The sequence below is a fragment of the Battus philenor genome, unplaced genomic scaffold, assembly GCF_028537555.1.
Source record: "Battus philenor isolate CCGP_79_NKW_IND1 unplaced genomic scaffold, ilBatPhil1.0.hap1 SCAF_4, whole genome shotgun sequence".
Classification (NCBI taxonomy): domain Eukaryota; kingdom Metazoa; phylum Arthropoda; class Insecta; order Lepidoptera; family Papilionidae; genus Battus; species Battus philenor.
The window spans coordinates 17,151,321-17,162,378 of NW_027181704.1; the positions used below are offsets into that span (position 1 = coordinate 17,151,321).

The window sequence follows — 11,058 nt, forward strand, 5'->3', positions numbered from 1 at the left end:
ACCGCACCAGATCTAGAACGCTTCGTAGGCGCAAACATAGCAGCTAATTTTTTGCGGTATTTCTAAAAGTATAGGCAGAAAGTTACATCAATAATGTGAAAACCAGGAAAAATGCAAATGTTTTTATTTAGAAACTAAAAGATACAAGTCCCGATAAGTAATCATAATTGACGAGCACACCCCGGCGACGCACGCGGGTGCCGCACGCCCCGCGCCCCGCGCCCCGCAGGCGCGAGCCAACGCGCGGGGGCCACACTTCATGTTATTAGTGAAAGACTTTTGGTGATGGCTCGCGGTAACTATTCTCCAAATGCAATATATTTAAGTATCGTGTATAAGTAGTGATACAACAGGGTGTGAGGGTTCACGCCGATGTGTAGAGGAAGGAGAAGCCTGCGCGCTAGCAGAGCCGCGAGCAGCGCCGCCGGCGGCTGAGGCGCGGCGAGCACGGTGCAGCGCCCGCGCCCGGCGGCACCTGCGCACGCAACTTCGTCATTAAAAAAGTCACCCGCGTGCGCCGGCGCACAGCACGTGACAGTGTAAACGCACCAGTACTTTCCGTGTTAGCGATTATACCCATTGTTATATAGATATTAGCGCAACGCCAGACAACTGGATTCAAATAAATATTGACTATCGAGAGAAGGAATAATTTTCGACATTAATGGTGATTACATTAGACTTCGGATAATATGAAATGTTCACAATCCTTTCAAAGTATAGACCTTGACCGCGCAGACCGGGCAGACCGGGCAGACCGGACAGACCGGACAGACCGAGCAGACGGAGCGGGCACCGTCGCTCGTGCCCGCCAGTGCGCCGCGTCACGGGCGGCGGTCTGCGCCGGTCGCGCCACCGTCGTCGTCACGGCGTCACCGTGACAACAGCCGCGCCGCCGTCGCCCGCTGCCCCGTATCGATCTCGTGGAGACGAAGCGGCCGCAACGCCACGAACGGCGCGTGGGTCAAGTTCAACATGCTTCAAAGATATTTTAAACTGAAAAATTAAACTTGTACGCGAAGGACTCACGAGCACGGTCCTGGTGCGCTCCTGGTAGCCGACGCCGCAGGTGACGCTGCAGCGGCTCCAGTCGCTCCAGGCGCTCAGCTGACACTCGCGGACCGCGGGCACCGCCAGCCCTAAAAGAAGTCACTTTTGCAAGTCCACTCCGCGGAACGGCTGGCTGGTTGTATTCCGTGCGATAAAGAAGCAAAGCTTGAACCCAAAGCCTCGCGTCTAGATGTACATTAAACTTCGCTCTGTCGCCCGCTGCCTCCCTCTCGTCGCTTTTAAATGCAACCGGCCTGGCCGCTATGAGTGTTGAGTTACAAAAAAGAAAACTATTTACCATTTAAACTCGGTGGCAATGGGGCGTTGGAGCTGGCGCCGGTGACGAGGGCGGCGCCGTCGGCCGCGGGGGCAGCGGCCGCCGGGCCCGCGCCGCCTGCACCTGCACAGCACCACACGTCGGTATTGTTCACAATTGTCGAGTTGTTACAAGCGGCACGCGGTTCGCCGTCGACGTGTATACGACACACCAACGATCACATAACAAGCCACGTGTGAGGGTGCAGCTAGGCTTGAGCCGCATCGCTGCACCCCAGCACCGCCAGCTCCCTCCTAAATACGGTTTCTTGATGTAGAGGCATAGAGTGCAAGTGTTGCGGTTGTCGCTTAAGTAACAGACGTGTGTATACAGGGACTCTGTATCGGACAGCTCGACACGCGTGACGTCACGCGTGAGACCAGCGGCTGGATTTATACGGATTACAAGATCTTACTCGGATCTTGGCTGACGCGCGTCTGTCAAATAATCCGCTCACAACTCCGACGGGAAGGCTTTTGCGTGAGCAACCCGCGGCCCGCTAGGTCGTCGTTAATTTTGGTTATTCGATATTTTAAAAGTTTTTTCTTGCCTTTACGCATTTCTTTCAGTTCTTTACCGACACTATGTGATTAAAGATTAACAGCGTAGGGAAAATTTTTTTGGTACAAAGAATTTTTACGACTTCGAGTCCAACTCGAAAACTAATGAATCATTTAATCGACTTCCACCTACTTTTGAAGGCGCTTTCTAAAGCGACTTTGTTCCGCTGACATAAGGACTTTAAGAACGGTCGATTCAATTCGAAGGACCAAAAAAGAATTGGTCGTCCTTTAACTGCTATTGCGGAAGATTCCAAGTAAAAATATCATTGAACAAAATCTTGTAGAATGTGAGGAGCCGGTGCTCCTCCTGCGTATTGGATCGAAAAGTGTTCATAACGTTCTGCACAAGCACCCGGCGCTGTTGTGTGGGCCTCGTCCACACGCACTTGAACTGCGCACGAGACTGCGATCCATCACATTCTGCTGCACGAATTTCATAAAATTGGCAGCGCCTCCAACCACTGATTAGAATTTTGGACTCGCGAATGGCGCCGTACCGACAAAATATCATTTTTAAAACGAACGTAAAAAATAAGGTACGCGGACATTCACGCCTCTTTTAGTGCCGAGTCGCTTACTGCACTGCAGACCTGCGGCTTTGGAAATATAATTATGTCAAACGTAAGATATAATAATATAATGATAATGTAAAATATAATTATGTAACGCCCCCCAACCAGTGACGTCGCAGTCCGCATGCGCCCGGACCGTCCCGGCGGTGCGGTCGACCCAAAACAATAGCTCCACTAGCGAACGCACGTACCGAGCAGCACCTTGCAGGTGTCCATGCAGTCCTCGCGGGTGATAAAGTTGTTCTGGTTGCCGCGACAGCCGCCGAAGTTGAATGGGATGCACATGCCTTTCATGGCCACGAACGCCCAGCGCTGGTATAGCCCGCGGCACGGGCCCTGCTCCGGCGGCTCCATACAGATGCCTTCGCGTTCCAAATGTAAAAGAACAAGTTACAAATCACGCGGGAAAGCTTTTTATTTACTTGTGAAACTGTTCACCGGGTGCATGGCGTGCGGGTGCTAATACTTTCAGTTTAATTTTTGAAAGAACGTTTTCGCGGCGCGCTGGCCGACTTCTGTTTTTGGGGCGATGGTATTCTTCAATGCATTTGACAATCTTTGTACGACAAAAGAGTGTACTCACGTTTGGCGGTGGGCATGTCGATGGTGCAGTCGGCGCGCTCTTGGCAAGGCCGCTGCTGCATGAGCTCGACCCGGGACGAGCAGTCCTGCTGGCGCTCGGGCGGCACGAGCAGCAGGCGCGTGCGGAAGCGCACGCCGCGCCCGCAGGTGGCGGTGCACGGCGACCAGCCCGACCACTCGGTGGCGGGGCACGCGGGGTCCGAGATGGCGCTCTCCTGCTCCGCGCATTGCGGCTCCATGCACTTGCGGTTCTCCTCTGTACCCGACAAGACCATCCCTTAGCCAAACCAAGCAACGGTCGCGCCGCTCGCTTTGACACTTTCACATTAACGAACTGGATACCCGTTATATCCTGACGCGTGGTACACGCTGCTTGTACGCGAGCATTACAGCTCCAGGAATCCTTACTGAATAAAGTGTAGAGAGTGCAGAGCAAGCCGCGGTCGCATACCTGTGGACACGAGTGGGCACTTCTTGAAGCCCATGTGGTTGAGGAAGGTGCGCCTCCTGGTGCTGACGCCGATGCCGCAAGTGACGGAGCACTCGCTCCACGGCCCCCACTCCGTCGTCTTGCACACCCCGCTCACGTCCTCGATCGGTGTCGCGTTGGATTCCTCATCGTCTACGGCAGCGGCTTGCTCCCTGGCGGTAACGATTTTTACAATTGCATTTTGCCCAAAGCAGCCAGCCCCCTCTCGTCCGCCGCTCTTGAAACACCACAAATAACCATCGTATACACAAAAAGATACAGAAATTAGCTACCGCAAGAGTAGACGATGCGCTGGCTGCATCAGTGTAGAGCAGTATCAGTCAATTAAATAAGCACACAATTGGAAACTATCCGCTCGTTACACGTGACTTGCGAAGGTTCCACTGGTCAAACAATACCAGTGCACTGCGCACTACATCATTACGGGCATGCCTATAATAGAGTCCAAAATCACACGTCAATCACAGAAGACAGATACGCGAACAAACAATAGGGAGGCGGCAGCAGGGCTACTGTGGGTCGCGGGGGCTGCGCGGCGTGTCGTGTCTGTTCCGATTCAATCTTAACGACATTTCACGCTGTAGCTGAAACCCAATATTTGACTAGAAGCGACCGGAGCTAAAACACTCTATGACAACGGCTTAGCCAGTCGTCTCTCCGCGCCATCATTGAGAACGGGGCCACCAGATCGCTATTCTTCGCACTCGCGAGAAAATCCGACGAAGCAATTGCTCACGCGGAAACGGTTCAACCGCCATTCCATCGATTGTCGGCTTCGGCGACACCAACTCAAAGAACAGGATACTTACAAACAGACTCATGCACCTCCCTGGTACGGACTCTCTCAAGCAACTTGCAACAAAAACTTGCCAAGCTCCGAAGCCATGAAAACGAGTCGCGCGCAGAGGTCGCGGCCACGAAACAAACACACACACACACACACGATACACATTTGTGTCTAATACACAGACGACGCCGACGACGCGATAAGCTATTTCATCTGCCGGCCGATGGAGACAATATTAGTACATAACTCAAAAATATGCATTAAAGCCACACACAGCCATAGCATGAGACAAAATACCAGAAAATAAGTGCCAGTTGTAACGCCGGCATGTTATGTAGGTTAACATTTATAAACCACTGCAATACATTAAAAAAGATAAAACATCTAAAAATACACGAAAATAATAAAAAAGAAACAAATGGAGAGAGAAAAAAAAGTATAATACTATTAATAGGTGTAATATTAAAGTATAAAAAAAGAGAAAAAAACTTATTACGTAAATTGACTGGCGGCAGACCCAGGACCACATAGTAGATCGTAAGATGACTATTAAAAATCTTAAATACTAAGTAAAACATGAATTAAATCGCCGTCTCTCCCTGAAAAGAGCCCGGACATACAATGTCTGCGGAGGTAGATTTAAATGAAAAAACATACGGATGTGCCGGTAGCAAAAGCTACAAATGCGGCACGCAAGCGGGGGCGACACTCACGGGCACTCGGGCACGTCGGCGACGCACATCTCCTTGGAGACGAGCTGTCGGTCGCAGGAGAACATGGCGGCCTTCTGCGGCGCGCGGTAGTCGCGCGTGCGCATGCGCAGCCCCTTGCCGCACGTCACCGAGCACGCTGACCACGCGCCCCACGCCGACACGCCGCACTCCGCTGCAACACGCGGTCAGCGCATGAGAGGCGGCCGCCGCGCACGCGCTCCCACTCGACCAACAAACCGAGTGAACCTTACGCCGGTCTGCCGCCTGCGTGTTCTCCGCCTCCTCCACGACCATGGACTGCAGGGTCTCCTCGTCGCAGGCGCGCGGGATGAGCTTGTCGCGGGTGAGGTACAGCCGCGCCAGGGGCTTCATCTCCGTGGCGCCGGGGTTGTAGAAGGGAGCGCGCGGGTCCTCCGGGTACATAGTTGTGATACGGTACATCTTCTCCCGCGGGACCGTCTCCGCGTTCGCTGACTGCAAATATAGAAACAACCTTTCCTCTCAAATTAACTGATACACAAAAATCCATAGAGAAGTAAAAGCACATAGCCTTCACCTTCGAGCAGTGACACTGTGCGAATATTTTGAAACATAAAATGTTTCACTGAACTACGGGATACCCAGAAACATTCGATGGAATGTCTCGTTGAAATAATATATTGCTTTAAACTGGAACGTATTCCAGCGGCGCCGGACTGCGCAGAATACACATCTGCAGCAACGCACAAACAACGCACACATATGCGTATCGCTTACGAAATCAGAGCCGACATCTAGCTCAAGCAAGGCATTTCGAGTACAGAGTTAAGTTGTTTGTGAAAGAGGCTGATGTTCTGTATTCTATTGAATAATAAGCAGCAGAAACTGCGTCGGTATGGCGACGCAGAGAGAGCTGCACGCGGGTTACCATGTAGGAGATGCCGTTGTCGGTGCCGGCGTCGTATGGGAACAGGTCGATGATCTTGGACTCCGCCCAGCTGCAGTCTTTGTTGCACAGTTCCAGCCCGTTCACGCCCACCACCCAGTCGGGCGACGGACCTGGGCGCACAAACGGTGTTTTTATAAAAAGAGAATATGCACCAAGAACACAGCCTGGACACAGTTTGCACAGTTCCGCGATTTCTGATCAGCACTCGCCGCTGTATCAGTACTGGTCGAACGGTGTATTGGACTATGCCGCGACAATACATGTCATAGGTGGACAAAGGTAGGTAGGCAAGGCTGCACGCACCGAACATGGAGGCGAGCGAGACGTAATGCCGCCTCCGGTCGACTGTAAAGACCGCGGAGGTGTTGGTGTTGACGCGCGGGTGCCACAGTCCCTGCGCTTTAACCACGGAGCGCAGCAGGCGGCCCTGCTGCCGCAGCTCGCGCTCCAGCAGACCCACTGAACCCCACTCCGCCAGCGACCTGCGCAACCCAACCACGCTTATTACTCACCGGCTCGGAAGACTTATTCAATTCATTGGCTAATAATGTTATTTTTACACAATCGTACAAGCAGTTGGCAAGGCCTAGAGAAATGTTATCGTCTTAGTTATAAACTCAATTAGTAATATCAGGTCAGGCTTTGACGCGTCGAGCCCGGGTTAAGATTGTAACTCAAAACAAATTAACCACCTAAATCCGTCAGTAGCGATCTGCCCCTCGCCCCAGAAAGAGAAGTTCTTAGGGTGCGTGGCGCCGATGACGTCCGAGAAGTGCGTCAGCCACAGCGCCTGCACCGGGAAGTCCTTCGGGTGCGTCTGCGGCGACCACAGCCCTTCGAATACCATCTGCACCAAAACAAAAAGAAACGCTTAACGCCGAGTGCCACGAAGCAGCCAGGTGGGCGGGTTGTGACGGCGGCGGCGGCGGCGACGGCGGCACCTTGTACTTGGCGTCGTCACAGGCGCAGCAATCGGGCGCGGCCAGCGCGGTGTCCTCGCAGACGCGCCGGCTCAGCTGCCCGTCCTCCGCGAACCAGCGGCTCGCGTTCTCGTACACCATGGCCCTGTCGGACACTCGCGCTTTATAAGCGTGTTCGCACTTTATGTAGCGGACACCAGGACATTAATCACTTGACATGGCGCCCGCGCCCGACAACTAACGGGTCACGTGTTCATGCACCGAACGACCAAGTTGCGCCAGTGCCACGTCTGCTCTCGTGACCTGCAGGCACGAGATACACGGTGTCATCTCCCAGTAAATCAGAAACGGCCCCTTGGCACCGCTCCGTCGCTTTCGCACCGACATGGGAAGACACTCGCCGGTCTCTTCTCTATCAACTCTTTATAACCCATTGTCTTTGCAAATAAACAGTTTAGATATTCATCATGATCCCTTTTCTTCATTGAAAAATAATAATAATTAAGAACTTATTGATGAAATATGTAATAAATAAATGACTTGACCGTTAAAGTCACTTACTTCAAAAGCACGCATCCGGAACCAGCCGGCGGCGCCTTCCACATGACCTGAATCTCGGTCTTGGGAAGATCATCGGCTTCGACCACAGAGTTTACACATTCCTCGTCAAACTTAGTTAGGGTGTCTGCAAAAAGCTGGAATTGTCCCTGCTTGCTAGGCGTCCGGGCGACGGCCGGGTCCAGAGGGTCGAGGACTAGCTTGAACCGCGTGAACTGCTGCACCACGTCGTGTGTGCGCGATCCCACAAGCGTCACTGCAAAGTTCGGACAGGTGTGAGCTGCGCTTTCATGTATAATTTATTCTTCATTCATAGTGCTATCAAATAAAATGTTTTGTGCGTAAAACGAAATCCCGCACGGGTCGCTGATCGTTAATCAGGTCGCGTGCGGCGTCGCGTGCGCTTATCGTTCCCCGGTAGCGGGCAGCGCGGCCACGTTCGTTTGAACTCATCTGCCACGCGGGCCGGCCACATGCCGTGCTTAGCCTCACCTCGTCAGCTTCACTCACCGACGTAACGCTTGCCCGGCGCGTAGCGCTCCACCTGCCCGTTGAGCAGCAGCCGGTAGAAATTGTCTCCGGGAGACTTGCCGGCGCCGCCGCGCCCGGGCGTCAGCTCGCAACCGAGCGCTGCGCCCGAAAGCGCCACAAGCCACACCACCAGCGTCGCACGCATTCTTGAGCTGCAACTGCAAACGGGGCCTGCACTTCAACATTATGATCCCAGACTTGGTTCGTCCAGCAATTCAGCTAAATATTCGTCGCTCCAGATAACATTTCCGCCGCTGCGGCGCGCTAATGAGTCGTTAAAAAATTACCCTTAATGTTTGTAGACGATCGTTTGGGAGCACCGTGTCTACATCATTTGGTCTGTTTTGTGTCCAAGAAAGCACTTCCATGCTGGCTGTACCCCAGTAACCAGCGCAGGGAATTACGTAATAATTAATTATTAAAACAAAATGCGTGCAGAGCAACTCACCGAACGACAGCCCGACCGCCGAGTGTGTCCGGCGCGGGCGGCGCGGGCGGCCCGGGCGGCGCGGGCCGCGGGCCCAGATAACGGCGCAAAGGTCGAGTGTCAAGTGTCAGCCGGCCGCAAGCGCCCACTCGTTCCGAGAAGCAGCCGCTCCCGGAATTTCGTAAAGCACGCAATTCACAACTGCCCTAACGTCCTGGGATATTTCCGCTCCTTTTGCTTTGCGCGCAGGTCGTCGGACTCTCGCGCAGCAATGTCGACAAAGGACAGCGCGGGCGCAGCCGCTGGCTCGAGATAAACAACTTAATCGCGGGGTCGGCGGAGACGCGCGCGACCCGCACTGCTGGCTGCGCAACCGATAGCGCCGGCTCACTAAAACATTTGATTTGTAATTGCGGCCAACGCGACGCCGCGCGGCGGTACGTTGTCTACCAGTTCCTAGCACTGCCCGAACAGTCTCCCGCCGTCTTTTTTCTTCGATACCAGAATACTATACATGTTACAGTAAAACGTCAGCGGACGGTGACCTGTTCCCCGCGAGGCGTCGGCTTTTAATTGCAGATCTAAATGAATTCACTTTTATGACCATAATTAACTGCAAGTTGTGTCACGTCCGCTACATAAGATCGAATTTAAGGAGCGGACCGACACCTCGTCAACACAAGGGACCCCGCCGCTGCAACAAACACTTGCATAACTACCAGACTACACTACCGGTGTTCGTTGTAACGAGCGACTGCAGGACTTGGCCGCGAGGAAACGACCGCCGTCGGCGCAGACGAAACACGGACAACATTCCTTAGAGAAGACGAAATAGTGCTCACCTTCCGCCGCGCCTCGCCTAATGAGCCGCGGACAGAGCGCGCAAGTGGCGCTTCCGGCGGCGCGTGCCCGCCCCACGCGCGTTTCTCTGCCCACGCGTGGGCCCACTAAACATCTGCTCATAACAATAACTTTTCGCCTATTAAAGTAGAGAGACGTTGCAGCCGTAGTTATCAACAAGACAATTTAAAAGTGCCTCATTCCGATTCTCTACTCCGAGCCGTCCGCGCTGCGTCCGTGCCGAAGTGTAGACGGATAGGATTTTTGATTTATTTTTTCCGATTTTGATTTTCAAATTACCTTAGATATTTATATATATAATTACATCCGCATATGTACTCTATTATATAATTTAATATGAGACGCAGAGGACGTTGCTAGTCACTCTTGAAACTGGTGATCAGCGGCAATTCTATATGATTAATGCACAAAGTGTGAATTATGTAAGATTGCAACCTGCGAGCTACGACCGCAAGTAGCAGTCCTCTGCCGCAGGGCCAGCACTGCTCAGCAGAAACCTCCGCCGCGTTTACTTGTGACTACCTTTGTAAACGCGCGCAGAACAGAGGCGGGAGCCGTGCGTTCTCGAGTTGCACCATCTTAAAACTTGTTGCCAAAGTACAGAGTCACTAGACCTCCGGCTGCGTTAGTAACGGAGATCCTCACTGCCTTCTTAACCTAGAGGTCACCAATGGTGTACCGAATCCTTATTTATAGCCTGCCCAAGGTGGGGAAGTTAAAAAGAAACAGCGGACACGGTAACAGAAGAAAAAAATATTTTAATTAAAAGGGTAGTGGGCTAAAGGCCTGGTCCGATTTGACACCGCAGCTCGGTACTCCCATGATGGTGGTGGTAAGCAACCACACGATTTCCCGGGACTGGTCAGGCGACAGCGGGTCGGAGCGGGGAGCGCCGGCAGTAGCGTACGAATAGATTCCACCTCAGTGACCGATGGTTTTGTTTAATATATAATATAACATTGATTTAAATGATATAAACAATGTTTATATCGAGAATGAAGTTGAAGACCGAGACCGAGACGAGAGTTTATAACGTGCATTCGAATTAGCGCCGGCGACTTGTGCACGCGACCGAGGCCACGGGCTTTCTCCCGGGCAATGGGTCCCAACTGCAGTGGCTGGCGCGCGGGCGCATTGGAATATTTGTTATAAGAACAAAGGTAGGTTGAGCCGATAGCTCGCATCCACGATCCCACGCCACTTGAGATGTACCGTGCCCCTCCAACTGTTCAAATATTTTGTATTGTATTACCAAATTATATGACATTTCTTGTGTTCAAATATTATTTTTGTTAAAATTTTAATTGAGACGTATGGGACGCTAACATGCAACGTTACGCTGGATCTCAGCAACAGTAAAACCGAATGAAACCTGCCCGCTCCGGCAGACGGGGCGGCGGCGTCTCCGGCTTCGTTCTGGCGCACCTCGTTACAACATAGTCATTTCGCGTGCGAGCCGCTTACACCAATACCTTTCCTTACCGGACATTTTCTTTGAAGAAAACCTCTGCTCTCGTTATATCCTCCTCGTCATTTACTTTGATTTTATATTTATTTCATTAAGGTACAGGATAGAAATATTAACATAAATAAGAAAACACAAATAATTTAGACATAACACCAGTCCAGTTTACATCACGCAGCGTCGTCGGCAAAACAGAAGCAAGTTTTATTTGTCGCCGGTCGCCGGGGGCCGGCGGGCGGCGCTGCGTGGCGATGTTGCTGCTCGATGTTCGGCATCGTTAAGCACTGCGTTCTGG

General features: G+C 52.4%; 2 protein-coding genes across 4 annotated transcripts in view; one reads left to right on the forward strand and one right to left on the reverse strand.

Moving 5' to 3' along the window:
* Positions 1-11,058, forward strand: part of LOC137929023 (phosphatidylcholine:ceramide cholinephosphotransferase 2-like) — a 44,854-nt gene that overhangs the window by 14,910 nt on the left and 18,886 nt on the right. The gene's annotated exons all lie outside the window — the stretch shown is intronic.
* fat-spondin (extracellular matrix protein f-spondin) lies at positions 302-8,761 on the reverse strand. 2 transcript variants are annotated; one of them, XM_068772048.1, is made up of 15 exons: positions 8,459-8,761; positions 7,990-8,181; positions 7,483-7,735; positions 6,943-7,066; positions 6,694-6,848; positions 6,305-6,483; positions 5,981-6,111; positions 5,325-5,547; positions 5,074-5,245; positions 3,535-3,725; positions 3,085-3,339; positions 2,693-2,863; positions 1,349-1,450; positions 1,030-1,139; positions 302-475 (listed from the first exon to the last, which is right to left on the reverse strand). In XM_068772048.1, exons 2-15 carry the CDS (start codon positions 8,153-8,155, stop codon positions 401-403), a joined length of 2,307 nt encoding a protein of 768 aa, XP_068628149.1. In that variant the 5' UTR covers positions 8,156-8,181; positions 8,459-8,761; the 3' UTR covers positions 302-400. The 2 variants fall into 2 exon arrangements, with proteins under 2 accessions (XP_068628149.1, XP_068628147.1); XM_068772046.1 differs by having other exon boundaries at positions 7,990-8,168; positions 8,459-8,760.

Bases quoted from the DNA above. Each gene is read 5' to 3' on its own strand.
- fat-spondin (XM_068772048.1), bottom strand. From the start codon at position 8,155: ATGCGTGCGACGCTGGTGGTGTGGCTTGTGGCGCTTTCGGGCGCAGCG. The intron at 5,548-5,980 runs GTAACCCGCGTG...CTATATTTGCAG, and splicing joins ACAACGGCATCTCCTACATG to TCAGCGAACGCGGAGACGGT. The intron at 1,451-2,692 runs GTACGTGCGTTC...GGTGCTGTGCAG, and splicing joins CACCTGCAAGGTGCTGCTCG to GTGCAGGCGGCGCGGGCCCG.